This window comes from Micropterus salmoides, unplaced genomic scaffold, assembly GCF_014851395.1.
Source record: "Micropterus salmoides isolate LMB-PRFRI ecotype aquatic unplaced genomic scaffold, ASM1485139v1 Ms_hic_scaffold_6, whole genome shotgun sequence".
Taxonomy (NCBI): domain Eukaryota; kingdom Metazoa; phylum Chordata; class Actinopteri; order Centrarchiformes; family Centrarchidae; genus Micropterus; species Micropterus salmoides.
Window position 1 is genome coordinate 37,390,558 of NW_024044348.1, and position 24,874 is coordinate 37,415,431.

General features: G+C 41.1%; 1 protein-coding gene across 3 annotated transcripts; it reads right to left on the minus strand.

Annotated features, from left to right (window-relative positions):
* Positions 1-138: 138 nt before the first annotated feature.
* On the minus strand, positions 139-24,848 carry LOC119889769 (AP-2 complex subunit alpha-2). 3 transcript variants are annotated; one of them, XM_038700578.1, is made up of 23 exons: positions 24,714-24,848; positions 21,086-21,154; positions 20,349-20,491; positions 19,970-20,163; positions 18,922-19,051; positions 18,570-18,671; positions 18,356-18,464; positions 16,440-16,590; positions 13,959-14,127; positions 13,013-13,150; positions 12,744-12,926; positions 9,800-9,897; positions 8,751-8,982; positions 7,079-7,243; positions 6,671-6,760; positions 5,336-5,469; positions 3,575-3,657; positions 3,236-3,325; positions 2,519-2,642; positions 2,317-2,433; positions 1,681-1,750; positions 1,329-1,463; positions 139-1,248 (listed from the first exon to the last, which is right to left on the minus strand). In XM_038700578.1, exons 1-23 carry the CDS (start codon positions 24,778-24,780, stop codon positions 1,171-1,173), a joined length of 2,871 nt encoding a protein of 956 aa, XP_038556506.1. In that variant the 5' UTR covers positions 24,781-24,848; the 3' UTR covers positions 139-1,170. The 3 variants fall into 3 exon arrangements, with proteins under 3 accessions (XP_038556506.1, XP_038556507.1, XP_038556508.1); XM_038700579.1 differs by lacking the exon at positions 6,671-6,760; XM_038700580.1 differs by lacking the exon at positions 24,714-24,848 and having other exon boundaries at positions 21,082-21,154.
* Between the last annotated feature and the right edge of the window lie 26 nt (positions 24,849-24,874).

The window sequence follows — 24,874 nt, forward strand, 5'->3', positions numbered from 1 at the left end:
CTGATTCTGATCTCTCCAAACGACACCTTAGACATTAAATAGTCATTTGACTGATTACTGGAGATATAACCCCTGTAAAAGATGTTTTCCACCTTTGGACAGAACCAGTCTTTATGCTATCAAATATGACATAACACATTAAGACAAAAGTACATTTTATAAAACAGAAAATACACCGTACATTATTGAAATATAGAAATATTATCAGTTTGGTAGTGCTCTGTGAATGAATGCATTGAGGCAAAAAGTGACAGTGTGGCAGTGCTTTAGAGTTATAACTTCTAATTACTCTTCCTCTCTCTTCTTGACAGAGTAACAAAAGTTCAGAGGCACACCTGTGTGGAGTAAAGTACATATTCTGGGAACAAATCTCCATCACTTTCAAAAACTGAAATCCATTTGGTACCTAGTGTTCTATACTGACTTTTTGCTATTTTATTTGAGTGTCTGAATTCTATGTGTAAAACATCTGCTTGGTTCACACAACAAAAGCACAATTGTAGCATCCAAAGTCTATTTTTTGCTAAAAAACAAACAAACAACAAAAAAACAATACAAAGCTTTGCTTTTCCTCCTGAGATGACAGACGTTTGAATTTGGTGAAACAAGTCAAAGTCAAAATTCTCTTGTCTAAATCTATCTGGTCTACTTATGTGATCAATTTTTTTTACAAGTGCAAAATGGTTAAGAAGTTAAGGAAAGCTTCCCAGTTCTGTGCAACATTTGTTTGAAACACTACAAGAATAAATGCCTCATAGAACCGCTATCAGAATAACTGAATTATTTGTGGAGCTCATAAGTTAGCTTACAGTCCTTTTGACATTTTCAGCTAATTCAGTCTCATTAATGCTTCCCAACCAACTCAAAATGTTTGAATGAGCAAGCAGCAAAAACACACAATTTCCAAACTGTTCAAAACTCTGGAGCTGCAGAACACAACAGAGAAGCATCCGGAGCATCCACCGCCGTACCCAACCCAGTGTGGATCCACACACATACAGTACAAGGCAGGTTTAAAGCAGTGACGTATTAGTAAAGCTATGTGTGAAAAATACATTTCACTTCATTTACATGTAGAGTAAGTAAAATAAAAAAACAGTGTACACTGTACAATATATCAAGTCCAATCTAAAGTGAGACCAGGAGAGTAAATGTGTAAAAGGTTGGCGCCTAAAACTGTTCAAAAAGGAGATTGCACAGTCTCTGAGACACGGAGTCCCTGCTGGTCCGGAGGGTGAGGCGGTACATCTAATTAGGAAACACACACAGTTACACAGGCTATACGACGGTTCAGTAAATGAGTTGTGTGTGCGTGTGTGGGCCTTCACCTGTGCTTGTGCGTTGGGCTCCAGTCTGAGGAGGCAGCCCACCTGAGTGTTCTTAGTGTGAATGACTCCAGCTCCGACAAAGTTTGCAGGGTTGGGATCCACCCCGTCCAGCAGAGCTACACCAAAACCTACGATCTGAGAATGAAGGTGGTGAAGCCAATGCCAATTTTCCACATCGTGGACAAAAACATTTTTAACCTAACCAACCAGCTAAAAAATAAATTATGGAAGAGGAATAAGAATTTTAATAAAATCATTATGATTATCTGTACACAAAAATGCAGTCAGAATGTCAAACAGCTGGTTTATGACCCACTACTGAACAGTTTCCCTTGAAGAAGTGATTTTTTACCTTGGCCTTGGTAACATCTGTGTCCATTGGGTGTTTGGCTTTGAAGATTTTCTGAACCTCTTGCTGAGGACTGAGGACACAGAGAAGATCACTACTTGTGGAGGGCAAAATAACACGAACATGTTCCTGTAGAATTCTATCCACTACAGAAATTGCAATGTACACCTCCTATTTGGACCTAATTTTGTTCATTTTTTGTTATTACTTTCATTTATACATGACCTAAAGGCCAAGAACAGTCGAAAGTAGACAGCTGGACAACACAAATCGCGCAGGAGCGGGCAGTTTTAACTCTGCGACTTTACTTAACTTTGAATTAGTTACAGACAACCCAGGTATTGTAATAAACTGGGAACAAGATCCAGTGGCTGTCTGAACCCACACATTCACTTTTTGTGGACTTTACATTAATACTGACCTTCTGATTAACAGCCATCACTGACCTACTGTATAACATTACTCAATAGTGTTTTTTTGTGATCTTTCAGACATGAAACAGACAAAATATATAGTGACATACAGATCCAATGAAATGGAGCAGCATTTCAAACAGTTACAGGAATCTGTTTTTCCTGCCTTTTCTAATCTGATGGGAAAAACCACAGCGGTGCACTGAGAAAGGAAACTGAGCCTTACGCTCCAAGCTGTTTCCAGCGTTGGAAGAAGTCTTGGGATGTCATCTCTGTGGGCTGGAAAAACTTGTTCAGCATCACAGGGAGTTTAACTGCAATGGTCTGAAGAGTTCCACCATATCTGTTCACGCACACATATAGTCAGAAATGAGCACAGATGAGTAGATAAATACATCAAAAGACGAAGTATGCATTCAGACACCAACCTGAACTGAACGTTGAGTACCGGTGCATCTGTGAAATCTGACACACATTCAATGTTGAGGATCTGCTGGACCTGAGCCCCACCTTCTATTATGGGGTCTACTGTCTTAGCGTGGACATTCAGCTGTGGAGACAATGGTCAAGGATTCTACAAGCACCTAAACGACACTATCACACATCCCAGCACAGAGTGAATGCTCTGTTCTGGCGCTGCTGGATCTCAACGAAGCTTCTGATACTGCAGATCACAGCATCCGGTTTCAAAGGCTTAGCTATGGGTATCCTATCCCTCAGAGAGGAGTTTTTTTTCTGTTACTTGGTCCATATGTGTCTGAAACTGCCGCTCTTTCCTGTGCTGTGCCTCAGGCTACTATATATATATTTTTTTAGTTTATGCTCCCCTTCACATCATCAGCCAATTTAAAAGGTACCCATTATCACTGTTATGATGATGAAAGGTGCTATATTTAATAAACAATACTTGATTACTATAGTAACTTTGGAAAGTAATGTTGCGTTGTAGGGCTATTTGAATAAAGTTATATTATAATAACGTTTGTACGCAGAGACAGCCATCCTGCAGAACTGACGTGTAAAATATTTCTCAGCTGGAAAAGTGGTAGTTATTGCTTTAGTTACTTGTGTTAAGTAAACTCCAGTACTTCCGTGGTCTGAAATGGGACAGTCAAGTTTGTAACAAGAAGCAGTGGAAAGGATATGAGTCGTGAGCGTGTCGTGGCTGGTCACTGATGAGGAGAAGCTGAGGAACTGGGTAGATGTCTTGTTGCCGTAGAACACATACATGCGACCTGTGGGACCACAGCAGGTAAATGTTTGAGTTCATTCTTTAACTACATCTAACCAGTATACACTACACTTACCATAATGTGTGAAACTAATCCCATATTGCACATGATTCTTTTTCATTATTCTCTAACTCCAGTCTGTCAGAAGTATCCTTTAAAAATATCCTTAAAACTGATGAGGTCTGAAGAGATTTCCCCAAAGCACAAGATGTAGAACTCAAGCATAGTGGAGAAAAGTGTACAGCTGCTCACCCAGGTTCTGCCTGTACTCAGACTTCAGTCCAATCTGCAAAAGCTGGTTCTCATAGATAACACCGTTGTTCTTACAAACAAACCTAGAATGTACAAGTACACAATTACACATTTGCAACGAGGACATTTGACAGCTTCTATTTTTGATAAGTTTAATAAATATTTGATAAGTTTGCACTTGGCACACCCATTTGCTTGGTTTGTTAAAAACAGCTAATGCTGACGTTTAAAGAACGTACATGAGGGTTTCACACTCTTAAGTTGCAGCCAGGCTGTTCAAACAAGTTATGTATAGAATGTATCGTGAATAAGCATTTCCCTCCCTCCACAGAAAACTGAGTGTACCTTTCTGATCAAGGCGTCTGGGTCAAGAAACAGTCCAGCAGGAGTCTCAGAGGATGAATAAAGGAACGTTGAGTGCTACTTGGTAACGAACCAAAGTCAGTTTATATGTGCTAGATTTTATCAAGGGCTGCCTATCCCTTTTGAGATACAGAGATCACTTTTGGGATATGTGCCTCATCGACCTCATCTGGGACGGTGATTAGTCGGCCTACAGACGTGAGGTTGATCAGCTGGCTCTCTGATGCGGCCAGAACAACCTGGAGCTTAAAACGCTCAAAACTATGGAGATGATTGTGGACTTCAGGAGGAGCCCCCCCCCCAACACTGACACCATCATCAAGAAGGCCCAGCAGAGGATGTACTTCCTGCGCCAGCTCAGGAAGCTCAACCTGCCTGAGGAGCTGCTGATCCACTTCTACACAGCCATCATCCAGTCTGTCCTCTGCACCAAAAAGGACAGGAGCAGACTACAACAGACAGTCAGGACTGCAGAAAAGATCATCAGTGCCAACCTGCCCTCCATTCAGGACTTATACATATACAACAGGACAGGAAACATACCTCTTCCAGCTTCTCCCCTCTGGTAGGTGCTACAGAGCACTGTACGCCAAAACCAACAGACTTAGGAACAGTTTCTTCCCACAAGCCATCACTCTCGCAACAATTCCTGTCCAGTAACCCAGAAGAATCCAAAGCTTTGAAACAATAAGCTGATTGTGATGCGGGAACAATGGAAACTGAGCTGACAGGAATAGTTTACACAAATCCGCTTATCAGTAAAAGATGGAGATGAGGTGTCTGGAGTCTTTCAAGAGATAATCATGCAAAAAAGAGTTAATATGTATGTGTTTAACCAGCAAATGCATCATGGCTTACAATAAGAGAAAATGCAAGTTTTAAAGACCAATTCTGACACACACACACACACACACACACACACACACACACACACACACACACACACACAGTATGGTGCCCCACGGTGAATTTAATGCGAGTTAAATTATTTTACTCATTATAAATACAGGTCATTTCTGATCGCCTGAAGTTGAGTGCAATAATTTACTTCATCTTTTGTACCAGTTCATGTGTTTACAATTCATATTTAGTTTCCCCTTGAGGCTTATTAATTATCGCTGAGTGTTTACCAGGCAAAGAAGGTCTAATAAAAGATACTATCCACATTATTATGGGAAATGGAAGATCAAGTGATTTTGGAGGATACATTGGCCTCTGCAGCAGGATTTTGACCATTTTTGTTTTTTAATCACCCAACTTTCTAAAAGCGCAATACTAAACCTCCTTTAATATTTAATGGAATGCAGATCGCCCTATAGTATGTGTAACTATTTACAAATGGCTGTAACATCTATTTGTCTGCCAATTTCATTAAACAAGCTCACAGTATGGTCTCACCTGGGAAAATGTTCCTCAGACACATCTACAGATGCAGGGGTGGAGCTGTCGGAAAACACATCGACCAGCAGACTGGCTCCGGCTGAAGGGGTAGAGTTTAGATTCAGCAGGTCTGTCAAAGGGTAGGTGGATTCCTGGGAGAGAAACATCTGCATATGTCATCTCTAATATCTACACACAAAGCACACTCTAAATCTGAATTGAAGTGCATAGTTTTTTAATATATAAATACTAGTTAAATATGGGGCCACAGTACCAAGCTAAATACACAGTTAATTCCACAGAAATATATGAAAGTCTTTCTACATCATGGAGCGTAATTAAAGTCAAACCTCACTTTTTGTGGAAGTAAATATAAACAGTAGCCGTGTTTTTAAATGCGCATTTTGAAGTATCGCATTTGAAGCAAAATTCAAAGAAAAAAATGCTTAATTTGGCAAAATTGTTTTTCGCTCCATTGAGGTGGTTTTTGCCTTTGTCAAAAAAAAGAAAATGCGCTAAACGGGAGATGGAAACACTTTTTCCGAATAAGTTCTGACGTAGCGAACTTGTAACTCACGACTGATCAGCTGTTTCTGCTGTCGCCGTCTTGCCTGGTTATGCGGAGTTCTGCACGCCCGCCAGGAATTTCATGCACCTCGTGGCTGGTAACGCTCATTTGTACTGAGAAAAGAGGTGGATGCAAATCTCGGCAGGTAGCCTTCATCATCTGTTCTGACGAATTATGGATTCACCTCTTAAAGGTCCTTTTCAGATCCTTTGCTCTGCACACTGATCAAACGCGGTTATCACCGCATATTGCCCGCTTGAAACACATTTCTGAGGACTAGGGTTCACTAGGGTCAACCAAGAGCTGGCGTTGTCAGTAGACACACTGCCAACTGTGAGGCAGACTGACTGAAGTCATCAACTGGTCAATGATGATGATGTGAGGGTTTAGCTACAGTTGGCGGTCTCTCTTCTATGGGACCAGGTGTGGTGATGGCCAATGACTAGACCTGTGTGTAGTGTAAGAAGTGTGTAATCACAGATACACAACAGGTTACTCTACAGACCTCCAGCTGGTCCAAACATATACAAACTATACAGCACTGTGTTATAATCACAAACTGTGGGGATGTGTGGAATCATCTAGAGCAAGTCGACAGAACATTAAACATACAATAACATAAAAATCGATTGGTGTAATAATGCAACTATGGTAACGGTGTGTCAAACAGAGAAATTTCCAAAGAATTAAACTACATAATTAGACAATATTGGGGACCAGAGTAGCTAATAAATAATTATGCATTCACTATACTATATGTCGTTTCTAGCTATCAATATATATACCATGCTCCCATCAGAGAGCATGATGGGAGTGGAGGTCGCAGGGCGGGGTCTGTTGGTGGGGAGAAGGTCTGCCATCAGTGAAGGGGAAGACTGACGGAGAAAGAAAAGAACAGGAGAAGAAGGATAGAGGAATGAAGATGGGGAAGGAAGGAGAAAGGACAAGTGAAGGTGAAGATCAAAGAAATGCCAATACAGTTAAATAATGCTAACTTTAGTGATGCAGGCTTGTTTTGCAAATTCTTAGCAACATGCTGATTTGTATGAGAAACTTTACTTGTTAAGAACCAACATTTTTCCTGGGTGGGGGTGGATAAAAGAATCTTTGGTAAAAAAAAAAAAATTTTTAAGCAAAGATTTTATTTTATTTTAAAAACCCTCAAACTAATCACAACACTACTGTGGAGTTACCGTTTTTGTGGCGTCCGTGTTCTCGCTGTGCTCTGAGCTGCCGTTGACATTTCGCCGGTCATCGTCGATGTTGGGCAGGTGGCCTGGGCCCTTCTTCCTCTTCAGCTTGGCCAGGATTGAAGACTCTCTCTCTGGGAATGGAGGCATCTCTTCTAAGACTGTGGCCTGTGGAGGGACAGCGAGAGCGTGGGCAATACAGATGGCACCAATGCACAATTAGCAATGGTGATTTTTAGTTATTTCACAGATCTAGAGTGTGCACATGATGTGTTATGACACCACATAGTGCCGCTAAGGGTGTACTCACACTAGGCAATCTGTACCGTGTCCAAGCATGTTTAACCCCCAAAGTCCGGTTAGTTTGACCAGTGTGAACGCTCCGTGCTGTGCCCAGGCACGGTACGCTTACCTGTGCCCAAGCCCACTGAAGAGGTGGGCCTGAGCACGGTTAAACTGAACTCTGGCACGGTCGCATCAAGTGTAATCGCTAACCGGAACCCCGACACAAACTCCACTGTGCCATGTGAGAGAGAGCGCTTCCAGATTGACTTCCAGCTATATACAGCGTGCTTAGCTCAACAACTCAGCTGTGATCTAATGTTAACTTATCTCTCCTTATTAGCGAGGCTCCTTAAATGCCTGCTAATAATTTTTTTTAAGGTGGGTCTCTGACATTGACAGTTGTTGGACATATTTGTGCAGCGGTGTTCATGACATAGAGAGAGACAGAGAAAGAGAGAGAGAGTGAGCGTGAGTGTGAAACAACGTGCTGCGCGAGTAGTATGTGCAGCACTCCGCAAACAACTACTAACTGAATATATTCAGGAATTAACCAATAAATGTGAAAATAAATGAAAATGCTTGTAATTATTATTATTATTATAATTATATTTAGTCTATGTCTTCTATGTTTTTCTAAATTCATTTTTTCTTTTATTTCTCTTTATATTTCCACATTTATTTTCTTATTCTTTTACAGAGTTCTTATTTTTATGACTCCATACGAGGGCTGTATGTTAATTATCTCCAGCATATCTATCCCCAGAGCTGACAAACGCACTGCTGCACACGTAGGGGAAACTCATTTTTAACACTGGCTTAAAAATCCCTTGATTATGGAATCTAACAATTGTGAATGATGACTGTGACCATCTGTCTTTGTTTCCCAACTTCACAGGAGGTGAATTAATCAGAGCAACATTGCAATATGCTGCTCTGATTATTACTGTGAAGCGACTGTACGATGTGATTGCTCAATCCATCACTGTCATCATCTGAGCTTATTTAAACAGAACGTGACGTGTCTTGTCTGATGATCCATTTACTTACTAGATGACAGCATTTACAATTACCCCGTTAAATATATGGCATGTGCTGTGTGAGACAGTGTCTCTGCTGTTTCTCCCTGAAGGTTTAAGTTTTATAAAAATGTCATGTCTCATTTTTTAATTGATGTTAGCAGGGGAGGTTGTAATTTAAGACGCGACTCGCTATAATACGCTGAGGGATACCGTGACAGTAAAATTGTTTAATGTTCACTGCGGATGTGAACTAATAATATAGTCTTGCTGATACAGGCAGCATGACACAGAATGACAACTGACAATTCCCACTCTGATCCGTATCTGCAGAGCTCTGAAAGACCGCGTGCTATCCTGCATAATTCACTAACCAATATGTCAGTGCTGGCCATGCAGCTGAGCCTCAGGTACTCGACAGCTCTCTGCTGAAGCTCTACGTCAGCGTTGCGCAGCTGGCTGTCTGAGCGCAGGACGTCTTGGATCGTGGCTTTCACTTCTGGAAACAAGTTAATGAACTTGATGTAGGCCGACAGCAACAGCGCCCGAGTTGGCACAGAGCACAGGTGGAACTTGGAGTGGAGAAGGTTGAACTGGACCAGAGGGCTGAAGCAGAAACAGTAACTGTAAATACTCAATAAAAGTAAAACGGTCAGCTCTAGTGAAAATTAACTCAATATTTCCCTCTGATAACAAGCAATACTGGCTTTCACCCCTACTTCTTCTGTACATTTCCTATGGTAAACACTGCACCATGATCGAGTAGCATGTAGCTGCAGTACCGGAGGCTGCAGTTTCAGGACCACTATCCTAGGACCGGAACTGCAATTCCAGGACACTTGTTTACTTTGATACTGCCAGCTAGCTGACTGGTTAGCTATCTAGCTATGTTACTCTTTACAGCCCCCTGAAGCCAATTACCCTTACCACAACCACTACCGAGTGTGTGCCTAAACCTAAGTTATTGATTATATGCATATTGACCTGCTAACCCACAGCTGCACACATCCGCTGTAGCAGACAGGGTTAACCTCCTTCTTGTTGATGTGTATTACCACCACCACTCCACTAGAAAGAACTAGGTTCCTAGAACTGCGGTCCCAGGATTGCGGGGGCCCTGAAACTGCAGCCTCCGATACTGCAGCTTCATACTATTGCCACGATCAGGTTATTAAGACAACATATTGGTGTCTACTGCATTTGATTAAAATTTCGGTTACTTAAGCCTGGTCGTATCCATGCAGATCACACTGGAGACTTTCAGAGCATCTGCATGGGTGAAAACTGCTTTTGTTAATTGGATAAACTAAACCTTCAAAGAACAGAAAACAGGAAAGACCTGAGCTGAAACATCAGCTGAACTCGGGCAAAAATGATATAATTTCCAGAACAGTGGATTGTGCTGTGCAGATGCCGTTTGTACCTGGAGCGTGGATCCCCAGCAATTAGGTTACCAAACTCTCCCAGGATGTAGCCCCCCACCTTAACCAGGTTCTCATGACATGCGGGAGCCTGTAGTGCCTACAAGTGTTCATAAAGATGGCATTAGGTTAGATACAACATAGAAGAAACTAAACAATGCTATCTACCATAAGTAAGCTTTTGAATGGCACAGGTGGTAACCACCCAGCCGACACTGTGCGTGTGGACCTTCAGAAACAAGGACTTCTACATACTTCAATCCGTAGCTTCTTGAGGATTTCTTGGGGGTAAAGTGTAATCAGGCTAACAGGTCTTATTTTTCCTTTATTTTAGGCTGTGAGGGATCATTATTGCTGCTAGGGATGTCTCTGTTTTTTGACCCCACAATCCCATCTGATGCTACTGAGTACTGCTAATAAAGACACTGACTCAATACTTCATAAATTCATATTTTCCCCTGAATATTCAGCTGCACAGTGCACAATTAAGCTGATGATACACAGGGCAACTTTATGAGCAATGTTGCTGGGCAATCTTGCTGGTGGCAAGTCCGACTATGTTCCGAACGGATAGCGGTGGTGCGGGGAGGGTGGTGGAGTGATGGGTGAAGGGGATTACGGTAGTAATCTTTACTCATCACCATTAAAGGCAACATTGCCCTGCACCATTGCTCTAAAAGTTGCTCCGTGTATCATCAGCTGTATTGTTTTTAGCTGCGATTCGCCTGTTACTCATCGCCGCCTCACCAAGCTCCGTGTGTTCTCGCATCTTTAATGAACAAAGTCAGAGCCAAAGCCAACACCTGTCTGATTCCAACACCAACAATCTGGTTGATCACTTCAATCATATCTGCTTGTCCCCACTAAATATTACTGCTCCTCTAAAGGTTAGACCTACGTCTAAAGCTAGTAAGCAACCCTGGATAAATGACAGCATTCGCAGCCTAAAAAGTGAATGCAGGAAAGCAGAGCGCAGATGGAAAAAATCCAGTCTCCAAGTCCATTACCTCAGTCTGAAGGATTTATTAATTAACTACAATAACATGGTTAAGGATGCGAAAACACACTATTTTTCTGAACTCATTATTACACATAAACACAGTCCCAGGTTTCTGTTTAAGACTGTGGATCAGCTGGTAAACCCAACCCCTCCTTGTGCCTCAGCGGGAAGTAATGATGACTGTGAATTGTTTTTATCTTATTTTACCAATAAGGTGGTGTCAATCAGAGCCTCTATTACCCCCGCGGCCTCTTACTCAGAGGTCCCTCACCAGCAACAAGAGAGTTTTAACCAGTTTTATCCCATCGACTTGTCTGAGCTTTTAAAAACAGTATCACAAATGAGAATGTCCTCCGGCCCACTTGATGTAATACCTACAAAGTTTTTACTGAAAGTAATGGATTCTGTTGGGCCCCATTTGATCTCTGTTTTTAACAGCTCCCTATCTACTGGTTGTGTCCCTGATTATTTTAAAACGGCTTGCGTGAACCCACTTTTAAAGAAACCTGGTTTAGATCCCTCTCTCCCACATAATTTCAGACCAATTTCAAAACTGCCTTTTATTGCAAAGATTCTAGAAAGAATTGTGTCCAAACAGCTGCTCACTGTACTGGAAAATAACAAATTATTTGAAAAGTTTCAGTCTGGTTTCAGGAAGTACCACAGCACTGAGCTGTGGTACTTCTGACCTTTTAATGTCTGCTGATGAAGGCATGTGCTCAGTCCTGGTACTCCTGGACCTTAGCGCTGCTTTTGACACCACTGATCACAACATCATGTTAGACAGACTGAGGCACTGGGTGGGGATCTCTGGTACTGCCCTAGAATGGTTTTCATCCTACCTGTCAAATAGGAAGTTTTGCGTGCCTGTAAACAACTATGTCTCCTCGTTCTGTCCAGTTAAATATGGTGTGCCTCAGGGGTCTGTCTTAGTAATTTAAATTTCGAGCAGCACACCACAAAGCTTGTTCAATCATGTTTTTATCAACTTAGAAATATAGCTAAAATTCGATCTATGTTAACTTTTAAGGACAACGAGAACATTTTACACGCCTTCATCTCATCACGCATGGATTATTGCAACAGCCTTTTCACCTGTTTAACCCAAAAATCTACTGATCAACTCCAGACTGTCCAGAACTCAGCTGCCAGGCTTTGACAATGAAATATGACCACATTACTCCTATTTTAGCTTCATTACACTGGCTCCCAGTATGTTTTAGAATTGACTTCATGGCCTCTCGCCTTGTTATATTTCTGAACTTTTAGTCCCATACACACCAGCACGTACCTTGAGATCCTCGGGCAGAGGTCTGTATGTTCCAGAGTCTCAACTGAAAACTGAAGGGGACAGAGCGTTTGCTGTCAGGGCCCCGAGGCTCTGCCCGAGGAAATCAGGTCGGCTGAGTCAGTGAACTCTTAAGTCCCTTCTTAAAACATACTTTTATAGGAGAGCCTTTCCTGATCTTATTTGACTTTATTTTATCCCTTTTATTTTATTCTATTTTACTAATTTAATATTTATCTTAAACGTGTATTTTAGTCTTTTCAATGTTTTCATGCTTTTATCTTGTATTGTTTTTGTATTATTGTCTTTTGGGTATTATTGACTTTACACTTGTTAAAGCACTTTGTAACTTGTTTTTGAAAAGTGCTCTGCAAATAAAGATTATTATTATTATTATTATTCATAGTTTCTGCAGAGTACAGCCTGTTGGTCTGGGCACGACGGAGGGATTTAAAAAGAAATTTAATTTTTTAAACGTGCAACTAACAACAACAACAACTAAAGGCCCATGTGAGGCTTGGGGATGATTGCTGAAATGTGCATGCCATTTTCCCTCATGGACAGGTTTGCCAGGAAAGGTAACCTTATAAAGGTAACCTGATGAGGCAGACACTGAAAGTCAAGCTGATCTGTGATGGCATAAAATCTTCATGCCCACCTCAAAGACGGTCTTGGCAGCGTAGCCTTGGACATCATCTCGGTTTATGACAATTTGGATGACACGATACCACACCTCCTCACTGACATAGTCACCGGCGATGCGGATGAGGTTGAGTATGGTATCCACGTACCAGGTGTAGTCCACGGCATATTTTTCTGCCAGGATAGCCACCTTGAGCACCTGGGGAAGAGAAGCAACTGGCTGAGAACGAGAGCAGCACACAAAAGAACTCAATGGTGTACAGGTCTGCACTAATGATGACCCACTATCTCCTCTCTGATGGAGTAGTCGGCGGTCTCTAGGTATCTCAGCATCTCTGCCACAATCTGCTTGGCATTGCTGCGGTCACACATGGCATAGAGCAGATCCACAGCGCGCTGGCGAACACTCACATCTCGCTCTGTCTGTCAAGAAAATAAACACAAAAATTATGAAATGACAGACGTCTCTGGCAGATTTCATCAGCTGTAGCTACTTAAATTCCACTGTAGCTAATCAATTTGACCAAACCACACATCAAAATACAGGTTGTTGCATGTTAGGGTGTGTTACGCTCAGCCAATTAGAGTCCGAGCTATATTCCCTCTCTTTCAGGGGACCACAGCAGTGCTCGGTCCATTCCTTATTTCTGATTATTATAACCATCAAATCAAACTGTCCCTTTTCCATGATTATAGTGGGTATGATTACAGACTACACAATTATTTAGAGGCATTGGAAAGTAACTAACTCCCAGTCCTAGTCATTTCTGCAAAAACAATCAAAACATAAATGTAAAAAAAGGATTAATGTTGCCTACACTTTGCATTTTTGGTTCTGACAGATGGCTGAGATATTTCAGGCTCTAAAGCGATGCAACCGATCACCCCTTGCGTTATTGTATTTGTTAGTAAGCTGAAAGCGCACTTATTAATAACCCAGAGAAATCAATGCCCCTTCTTTTAATCTAAGTGCATTTTATTTGTTCACCAATAGCTTCATATCTCCTTTGCACATGCATCACTGTTGTGGTTGCCTGCCAGAGGCGGTCATAAATTGAGTCTTTATCCAGTTTTAAGCCACATTTTTACAATAACCCTTGTAGATCTTGGTTGTTCATCCCCTGCTATTTCACAATGTCAAACTACATATTTTGTTATTGTGTTGATGTGAGAGACCCCAGCAGAAAATTACATACTGTGCGTTTTAAAGTTCATTATTGGTGTGACTCACCTTTAGAGCGCTGATCACAGTTTCTATATGCGTCTTTACTGCCTCATGAGAAAACTCAGAGCTGGCCAGTGTGCACATGCTCTCCAAAGCCAAGTAACGGAGGTTGGTTTCCCTGTGCTGCAGAAACTGGCCTAGCTGGTTGCAGGCTCGTACCAAGAGGGTGGGCTCGCTGAGAGACAAGAGACAACAACTAGCTGTAGTGTCCAAGTACTAACACACATTTCAATATTAAAAAAAAAACAATATCCAGAAAGTGTTACACAGCACAGGAATGTGAACTAAAGACAGCTGGGTTTACCCTGTGACCTTGATGTGGAGTTTGAAGATAAAGTATAACTTAGTTTGTGTTACAGTCCTGTGTCTGCTAGTTAGACTGACAACTAACATCTATTACAACATGCCTATCCAGTGACTCCAGGAACAAATGGTACTATGAGTCTTTTTGCTTAATTATCAAGGAATGTGCGAAATACTGACATTTTCAAATGTCTATTTCTCAACTTAAATAAAGTCAAACAATATTTATAACAATAACTAGTAAAACAGATGTAAAACAGAACAAGGGGAGCATGTTGCTCTACAGAGGAAGCAATTAGAAGTAGCACATATTGGCACACTGGCACTGTTTGCATCTGTCTAATGTGATGTAATGTGAATCTCTGTGATTGGTCGGTTGACGAAAAGTGACTGACAAAAAGTTGAACATGTTGAACAACTAAATGCAAATGATACAGCTAACGTTAAATGGTCAGCGAGCCAAACTCAAACCTTCCTTATCTTCTGTCTTATGCTGCGTTCCAGGCAACTCGTAACTGGGAAATTTCCGACCTCCAACTAGAAAAACTATCCTGGAACGCCACCTGAAGTCTGATTTCCTACTTGTGAACTCGGAGAAAAAATATGTACCCCTCCCTCCGTTACCTATAACCTGCCTACATAACATGTAGCATCTGCTACGTGTGGCCGCACGTGAGAGAGGACAACAAACACCGGCAGCTGCTGTGACATTCATTATAAACTTTGGCTTTAAAACTTCATACAACAGGACCAAAACAAAGAAGCGCTGAACGCAAATAGGTTAGTAACCTGTGTTGAGTAAACACCACCAGCTCAGCATTGGCCATCTAACGTTAGCTTGCTTCTTGCTTCAGCTACGACCTACAGGAGGTTTACGCCGACTGTCGTTCGTTATGAAAAGATGAATGAGCATTTGTTTACTTGCCAAACTTGTGGTGGTCGGTTAACGTAATCATTTACGTCCCGCTGGCTGCCATCATGTTAATTATCGCCGTTGGCTGGAAAGAGGTTACAGGTTTACTGTTGATCATGTAGCATAACCTTACCTTACCTAGTTTTATTTAGTTATAACATTACACTGGTTTGAGAGTCTGCAGGGTGTGTTGACTTACAGTAGTTTAAGCTGTCATTGATTACATTGCACATTATGGTTGTGCTCTGTAAGTTAAAAACAGGTTTATTGTTGATTATGCAACGTCACAGTTTTATTTAGTTAACGTTACACTGGGTTTAAGAGTCTGGGGAGTGTGTTGACTTACAGTATTTAATAAGCTGTCAATTGCATTACACATTACATGGTTGTGCTCTGTAAATGAAAAACAGGTTACAGTTACAAAATTCCTTATAGCCATGCAGTTTTATTAGCAACCTGGATTGAACGCAGCAGGTGATGCAGCATTCGTAAAAACCACGAGAGACTTGAGACTTGACTTGGAGTCTAGCTCAAAGACTTGTGAGCATCTCTGGTGTAACCTACAACATTACCAACTGATGTAGCTAGAACTAGGCTATTCAGTTGTTGCAGTTAAACTGCCATCCTTTTAATTAACACCTAAAACACTGCTGAGGGTGCAACTGTGTGTACACTTTGTCACGGTCACCCATGGTTTTCGTTCACTTGCGGCGTCATGCACCACCAAGCACCTGGAATGCTTTGATGTCGGAAAACGGAAGTTTCAACTGGGAAATATTCCACTTCCGACCGGTCTCAAACGCGGCATTACTGCTTCAGCTGCAGCCAACGTCTCTCTGTCTTCGTCACAGAGCGACCGAAGCACCGGCATTTCTCTCAGTGCTCTTGTGGCGAGTTAATGTTTTGAACGATTAGTGGCGGGGGGGGTTACAGTAGGTTTTTGTCATAAAAGTGACTCGCACACTGCTCATAAATCATTTCTTACATTGCACACAGGCTTATCAGTTTTTAGGGGCACATGCAAGAACCCGGTGTGGGTGGAGTTAATGAGCAAACTGCAGCACACACACAGAAGACAGCGTCACACACACCTTTTCTGTTTTATAAAATCGCACACTTTTTGCGGTTATGTAATCGTACATACGATTAATTATGCAGCCCTAAAATGAAGTGAATCCAGATTTCATCTTCCAGAACACACCTCTGTAATTTCATGATATTCCATAAAGTCTATGACCAGCAGAAAGCTTGTCACAGTGAATATGCCGAACCTGTCATGGTGGATGATGAGGGAGATGGCTTCAAATAGAACAGCGTTCTTTGCGTTGGAGTGCTGGACCTTCTTGGACTTGGGCGGCTCCTGGGCTTTATTGAGGATAGTCTCCAGACACTCTGTCAGGCGACTTCGCAGCGCTGCATCCTCTGCAACAACAAATGCTATGTTCTTAACACCTCCTAGCCTTTACTTTAACTCTTGTCAAGCTAATTGCTTTGCCCAAAAATTCTTAGTATAAGGGTTTCATTATTCATATATATTAACAATGAATCAAATCATGCCACTGGGCCCATGTTGCTGGTTCTCTGATGGATGTCTAGATAAACACACACAATGTTTTTGGCACCTCATTATCCAAAAGAGTTGAATAAACTTGTACATTATATCATTGCTATTTGCTTTTTTCTTTTTTCTACTCTACTGCCATCTGGTGTCAAAAATCACCTAATGCAACTTTATTCTATTATTATCTTAGGATGGCTCCAACAATGAAAATTACCTGGTTTTACACTTTTTGTAGCCATTCCTGGCAAGGAAAACCCTATTCAAACATTTTGGCAAATGTTTTTGAGGGTGAGATGAGAAGATCCTCATCAACCTTATATCTGTGTGAGGCGAGGGGTTACCTTTTCCATCCACACATTATTTCTGTCCAGCTTTGGTCAAATAAGAGTCAGTGAGCAGAGTTGAAAAGCATCTGAACACAAGTGTTTAGGACAAAAGGAGACTGGATTCTAAACCATGTGTGGCAAACAGTAGAGAGACAAATAATACAGTTACCATCATGGATCATAGATGTGTTCTAAAACTTGTGATAATGAATTAAAGAGGTCTACTGTTGTGTTTCTGTGATTTCCATCCAATAAAGTGAGTGACAAATCTGGCTAAACTAGGCTATACACATCCTTAACACATCTGTACTTCACACATGCGATTCAGTTAGAGCTTCTCATCTCACCTCTCATGTTATTAGTCTGTATTTGAGGATTTCTGGGAAAGGTTAGTATTCAAGCTGGAATTGTGCTTCTCCGAAAAGACACGTAAATGTCTCTGCAAACTTACAGAGAGAACGGCGTTATGGGTAACTCTAGGTCACGGAGGAGCCAACGCGCACGCCTCCCAAATGTCAATTGACCCTTCGCTAAGCCCATCTTAGCCAGTGTTGCTAAGTCTGATAAACTTAACATTGTTCCTGTACAGCTGGGTAGGTCTCTATACACTATTACAATCATTAAAAAGCAGAACAGTAGGGCTTTATAACGTTACATTCAGAAGTACCGGATACCGTTAGCTAACTAACATTACATTAGTTCCACAGCTGACATTTTTCTGGATTTGTTTTAGGTTTTGGAAAGAGAATAAATCGTACTTCTTTCAACCTCTCTGGGTAGCGACTGTAACTATTACAAGTTCCCCAGGAACAGAGTTTGACCATATCTTGAAAAAATACAGCAAAAGAAAGCTAGAAAACGACTCATTTTGTATTAGAGTCAATGGAGCGCAGCGGGCCGGATTCGGGTGTACTCACTTTTGTGAGATACTGCACAAATATACAAGAAACACACAAACATGCAAGGGGTTGCTCGTATATACGTGCAGCCCAGAGAAGCATAATTCTGGCTTAACTGTCAATCCAGGGAGTTCCACAAGAGCTTGCTGTCCCACTATGCAGCCGACTATTGCACTGGTTTTGGCAAGCTTAAGGGTAATTCTAGAGGAAAGGTAATGGGATTACCAAAGTCAATAGCTGTAAATGTGGCCATTAGTTACCTTGTGGAGAAACCTGATAATTTGACTTGGCAGTAGACGCAAGGGCAAATGCAAGAAATGACAAAAACTGGAATAAACAAATCTGGAATGATCATCTGAATACCCATACTAACGTCGACTGTACCATGTACTGTACCATACCAGGTGGAGGGTAGCACTGTAGAAGACGCAGCAATTTCACAGACAACCATGGTGCAGCGACAAAGTAGTACGTATAGTCTTGAAGGTCGATGGATGCAGAAGTCACAATCTGGACAAGCAAGACCAAGACGACACGTCGACAGATGTTAAAATAAGACTCCATCTTTGACCTCAGTGGGATGAAGATAATGTGAAGTTACAGAAAGACACACACCCTACTGAGCCTGGCCACAGCCAGCGAGATGGATGTTTTGAAATCGTTAGGACTCTTCTGGGCCAGAGTGGTAATAAGGCTGGTGGCTGCTGTTACCACTCCCTGAAAACCAGACAGACACACCTTTATACAAGACACACTGACACAACATTTCAGCAACATGGGTCTAGTATTCAATATAAAGGATAAAGGATCATATGGAGCAGATTTTTTTTCCCCAGCAACTCACCATATTTAGTGTGCATACTGTCTGCTTTGAGTATACTTAATTTTGTCACTTTTCTAGTGTGAACACAAAAACCTACATGCAATCAGTATGTAGTTTGGAATTGGGACACAGGTACAGTCCTACCAGGTGCTGATCATTAAGCAGATGGACCACTCGTGCTGTCCAGTCACCCATGGGCACCAGGTCAGGCGATGTCCTATTGAGTCGTAGCAGGCAAAGTGCTGCACTCTGCTTCACGCTGTCCATGGTGTCCCTGATAGAGGATAGCAGAGTTTCATGCAAAGTGACATGGCGACAGCAAACACACCTTGATCTGCGACTCTGTCAGAAATACAACACAGCTTTTTAAGATCTCCACAAAGAAAATGAAAGTAAATTTACCCTTTTCACACCGAATGAATGCACATTAGGCCTGGGCACCAATCACTATATTAACATGGATATTTTTCCAATATTGTATGCGTCTCCATATAACAAACATATTATGTAAAATCAAAAACAAAGTGTAATGATCAATGTTTAATGCAATGAATTGTGTACAACTTATTCATTACATAAAACAAAACCATTTATACACCTAAAACAAAATCGTACATAAGTAATTTCATTTTGTTTGTTTATTGCTTTTAATTACAATTTCCGTGAACTCCTTCATTAGGACAACATTACTACTATATAAGAGCCAATTACAGAATGTAAATGCCCACTATAAACAGAAACTAAGTCTGAAATAATGAAACTCTTGCTGATTTTAATGCCAGGCCTTTTCCAACCCTTCCTGACATTTCATCGGGGTAAAATTGGAGGAAGAATATTTCCTTTATTGACATTTTGTGAAAACCAGACCAGGCGTGTAATTGAGACTTGCCTTTTTTAGTCAAAATGTATGGCCATACCAGGCCAGTAAAAGGGAAACGTGTCTAATTCAAACTGGGCTTTAATTAAAGTTTTATGGTACTTCATTTTGAGACAAAAAACAGGAATTCATACTGGAAATTATTTTATCTTATTTTGTCAGATGCTCATTAAAAGAAATCAAGAGCTACTAGTGTCAAAGATTGACATTAAACCAGTTCAAAGTTTTTCCTTCTGACTGACAATAACAACTTAGCTTTCTGTTTGAGACTTAGAGCCAGTTAAAATCTCTATGCATTAATGATTATGTACAAACCCTGCCACCAAGATGCTGGGAATTTCAGAAGCAAAAGCCTCAGCCATTTCTCTGCTGCCCACGTTTGCAATGCAGTGCAGGGCCAGGTTCATGAAAGTCGGGTTGCGGCTGGCCAGGTCATTCCTGATGCCATTGTTGATTAAACGGATCAGGTCGCTGTTGGAGTTCACCAGCACTGAGATGAACAGGTACCCCTGACAGGGGACATGAGAAAAAAATGTTACCATTAAAAAATCCACCATATAAAAAGGAGAAATAATACATGTCAAGTTGTTTGTACACCTCTGAGTCTCCACCCCTTCACACAAGCATATTTGGTTGATAAATGACCAACAAGCTCTCAACTTCAGACACTGGATGAACATGAGGACAAACTTACAATTTGTTTCTCTGTGTACTTGTTGGAGCTGAGGAGATTGACAGCCTCCATGTGTCCAAAGTCGATATCATGGCCAAGAAGAAAGATAAAGAGCAGCTTGCAGACATACTTTTTTTTACTGTAGCCATCTAGAGCCTTGTCTCCTATCCACACACGTGCAAATACACAGACACACACCCACACACACAAAGATGGAAGTGAATGTCTACATGACGTTACAGACACAAGGATTTCAATGGTCTGACTTTACACTGTGAGTACGGTAGGTGATAAACAATGCATTCCATCATTTAATGCCAAACTTGTGAGTTTTTATCGTAATTTTTATTTGCAAATTATCCATGGGACGAATGAACAAAATATTGATTAGGATATTCAGAGTCGGTTCAGGCACTATAGGAAGAGGAGGCATCAGAGCATTTGATGTATTGATTGCTGTCAAATAAAACATGCCTACCCTAGCTTTAAGGCACACTCATTCATAGGGAGATGTGTCAACTTTTAACAATGCAGACACAGCAACAGCCACTGAAAAACTGTGAAGCTGAACAGAGTGGGCAAAGTGGATTCACAAATTTGTGTCAAGGAAGGCAAAGGTTTCTATTTCAATCATAAAATAAAACAGGTGCTTGGAATCAGTCTTTGGATGGAATGAGAACCTGTCGACTTGTTGCCCTCCATCTACCTGCTCCTCTATCTCTGAAGGTTGGCCTGGTTTGTCAGAAATGTTCACCTACCTTTAAATTTGGAACGGATATTGGCCAGTTCTTTGTTTATCCTCTTAATCTCTGCCTCTTTACTTTTACCTGCAAACAGATCAAGACGATTTGCATGTTACATAATGCTGCAATCACTCAGAACTTGGAATAAAACATTCTTCCTCCTTGTTTACACTGCTTTGCCGAGAGGAATAAGCTACACTTGCTGTGTTCATCATAATGAAAGAATATGTCACTTACTGCAATTATGGCTCTTGTATGTATTTTTAGGACAGTGAAGCTCAGTCATACAGACATATTAGCTACACTCAGTAGCCACTTCATTAGTTCCATCTCTTTAGTACTGGGTAGGATCCCATTATGCTGTAAGCCACTAGAAGATGGCTCGACTGTGGCCTAGGGCTGGGCAATAAAACAATAATGATAAATATTGAGATATAATTTTCCTTAATAACAATATAACAAATGTTCAATAAATGCTCAATAAATGTTTGATTTAATTCATTTGAATCACAAATGAATTAGCACTTAATTTTTCTATTAAGATGTTTATTTTGTTGAGGAAAAGGGACTGAAAAAAAGATTTCACTTAATTTACCTCATGCATATTTTATATGTTTTGAATGACAAATGTTTGTCATGTTCTGACCGTAAAGAAGAGTTTCAAACCACAATTAACCATCTGGTTTCACTCAGAAGTAAAAATCAGCCATTAAACTTGAAAGAAATAATTTGACATTCATCGTGATAATTATCAATATCGAATAGCCTAATATGACATTTTTTATCGTGATAACAATTTAGGCTATATCGCCCAGCCCTACTGTGGCCATGGTCTGCAATAACGCTGTGGCATTTAAATTATGCTCGATTGGTATACTATATCCCCCGCACCCTTACACCACTTCCACCAGCCTGAACCACTGACACAAGGCAGGATGCATCCATGGATTCTTTTTTGTTTATGCCAAATTATGACCCTACCATCTGCACACTGCAGAAGATAGCAAGATTTGTCAGACCAGATCAAGTTGTTCCAAATTTTCTACTGTCCAGTTCGGTGATCTTGTGCCTATTGTAGCCTCGGTTTCCTGTTCTTAGCGGACGGGAGTAGAACCTGGTGTGGTCTTCTACTGCTGTAACCTTCAAACTTCAACGTGTTGTGTGATCCACTGTTGTAACAAGTGGTTATTTGAGTTACTGTCACACTCCCGTGAGCTTGAACCAGTCTGTCCATTCTCCTCAGACCTCTCTCATTAACAAGTCATTTTGGCCCACTGTTTTTTTGTGTTTTGCACCATTCTCTGTAAATTCTAGCGACTGTTGTGCTTGAAAATCCAACAAGATAAGTAGTTCTGGATATTCAAACATCGACAACCAGTTCCTCTCATGGTCTCCAGCTGGACACTTGGAAAGTATCTCCTGAACAACAAGTTCAACATACCCAGGATATCTTTCCATTATCTGGCTTCACTAACCCTAACAATCGTGATCTGGTTTACCACTCACACGCCACTGGTAATCAAGTCGGTAATAATAATCTTTATTTGTAGAGCACTTTTCAAAAACAAGTTACAAAGTGCTTTAACAAGTGTAAAGACAATAATACCCAAGAGACAATAATACAAAAACAATACAAGATAAAAGCATGAAAACATTGAAAAGACTAAAATACACATTTAAGATAAATATAAAATTAGTAAAAAACAATAAAATAAAAGGGATAAAATGAAGTCAAATAAGATCGGGAAAGGCTCTCCTATAAAAGTATGTTTTAAGAAGGGACTTAAAAGAGTTCACTGACTCAGCCGACCTGATTTCCTCAGGCAGGCTGTTCCAGAGCCTCGGGGCCCTGACAGCAAACGCTCTGTCCCCTTTAGTTTTCAGTCGAGACTCTGGAACAGACAGCAGACCTCTGCCCGAGGATCTCAAGGTACGTGCTGGTGCGTATGGGACTAAAAGTTCAGAAATATAACAAGGCGAGAGGAGAGTTCTGGACAGTCTGGAGTCGATCAATAGATTTTTGGGTTAAACAGGTGAAAAGGCTGTTGCAATAATCCAGGCGTGATGAGATGAAGGCGTGTAACTCAGCATTCCAGGGTCTGTGGATCTGACGGGCAAGTATATTTGTGTGTCATCAGCATAAATATGACAAGAAATGCCATGTTTATGGATAATGTGTCCAAGGGGAAGCAGATACAAGGAAAACAAAATGGGTCCTAAGACAGACCCCTGAGGCACACCATATTTAACTGGACAGAACGATGAGACATAGTTGTTTACAGACACGCAAAACTTCCTATTTGACAGGTAGGATGAAAACCATTCTAGGGCAGTACCAGAGATCCCCACCCAGTGCCTCAGTCTGTCTAACATGATGTTGTGATCAATGGTGTCAAAAGCAGCGCTAAGGTCCAGGAGTACCAGGACTGAGCACATGCCTTCATCAGCAGACATTAAAAGGTCATTGGTGACTTTAAGCAGGGCAGTCTCAGTGCTGTGGTACTTCCTGAAACCAGATTGAAACTTTTCAAATATTTTGTTATTTTCCAGTAAGTAAACCCAACTTTCCCAATCCAGATATGAGCGTGCTCACATGAAAGGAGCCGGTGTTTGCAGCAGATGACGAATCGCTGGACATGGGTAAGTCTACTGGCAGCAGAGCGTTATATTTTACAAACATAAAGAAAACTGTAATATTAGACAAATAAAAAGAAGTTAAACACATAATCCAGGCTAAAAGCAACACAGCTGCAGCTGACAAATGCAAGAAAAAGGAAAATCACCCTGTGTGAATGTGAAAGTCAACAGGCTTAACGTTATAATATCACTACCATTCATTAGATAATGCCCGTAGATTTGACTGTAATTACATTTGTGTTCTCCATTAAATTAATCTGTTTCTTGGATGTATTCTTATGCCGTGTATGACAATTTTAGCCTTTTATCTGCAGCGGCTGTATGTCGTTTTCTTACATTAACGTTCAGCATTAGTTACCATGGTGATGTACCCAGGTAAAAAGTAAACTACCGTCGTAGGACTGAAACATCGGGTTAACGTTACACCTTGAGTTACCTGCAAACCTCAAATCCTGCTTTGTAGTAACTTACAGGCCCCCACCTTTAAACTCTACATTAGTTCGGCGGTTTAAGGCCACTGTACATTACCACAGACTGTAACTTCTGTGCATGTCCTGTTGACGTGATCTGAAATATTCATCACAAAGTAACTTAAGTGAAACTAGTCAAACTGTCAGTTGCAAAGTTTTACCAAAAATGATGAATTGTGTTTACCTCGTTGGATTAATGGCAGGGGACTATTTACAAACTAACTTTATGACTCCCTGTAGTCTGCCAGTTTGGAGTTTTCTCCAGTTAAATTAGCTGGGTGGTCCACGCCCTTCGACGTGACGTTTTCAACTGAAAGCTAGCGGCTAACGTTAATTAGCTAGTGTAGGCCAGCTGAGGGGTTGTCTAAAAACCACGCTGATACGTTAAAGTTAACTAAATTGTGGGTGGAAAGGGCAAGAGAGACACTCCTTTGCATGTTCTCAAAATCACATCGCTAATGTTGATCCTTGTCACACCAGATAGCTTGTTGCTAGCATAACCAAGAACTGTTTATGAATGCGATCAACAAACTTACAGTTCCTGATGTCAGAGATGAACACGGCCAGGCCACGCATCCCATCCCCTTTAGAGACTGCAGGCATTTTGTTCACGCCTTGTTAATGTGACGGTTTCTCTTCTGTATTCAAAATATAGCGTAACTATATAGGGTTACTTAGTTTCAAAGTTTGCTAACAA

What these genes read in the sequence shown, in the direction of transcription:
- LOC119889769 (XM_038700578.1), bottom strand. Translation starts at nt 24,780, where the DNA reads ATGCCTGCAGTCTCTAAAGGGGATGGGATGCGTGGCCTGGCCGTGTTC. An exon ending in CTCATCATCCACCATGACAG is followed by an intron (nt 14,128 to 16,439) that starts GTTCGGCATATT and finishes CTTGTCTCTCAG; the next exon opens with CGAGCCCACCCTCTTGGTAC. An exon ending in TCTGAGGAACATTTTCCCAG is followed by an intron (nt 3,658 to 5,335) that starts GTGAGACCATAC and finishes TGTACATTCTAG; the next exon opens with GTTTGTTTGTAAGAACAACG.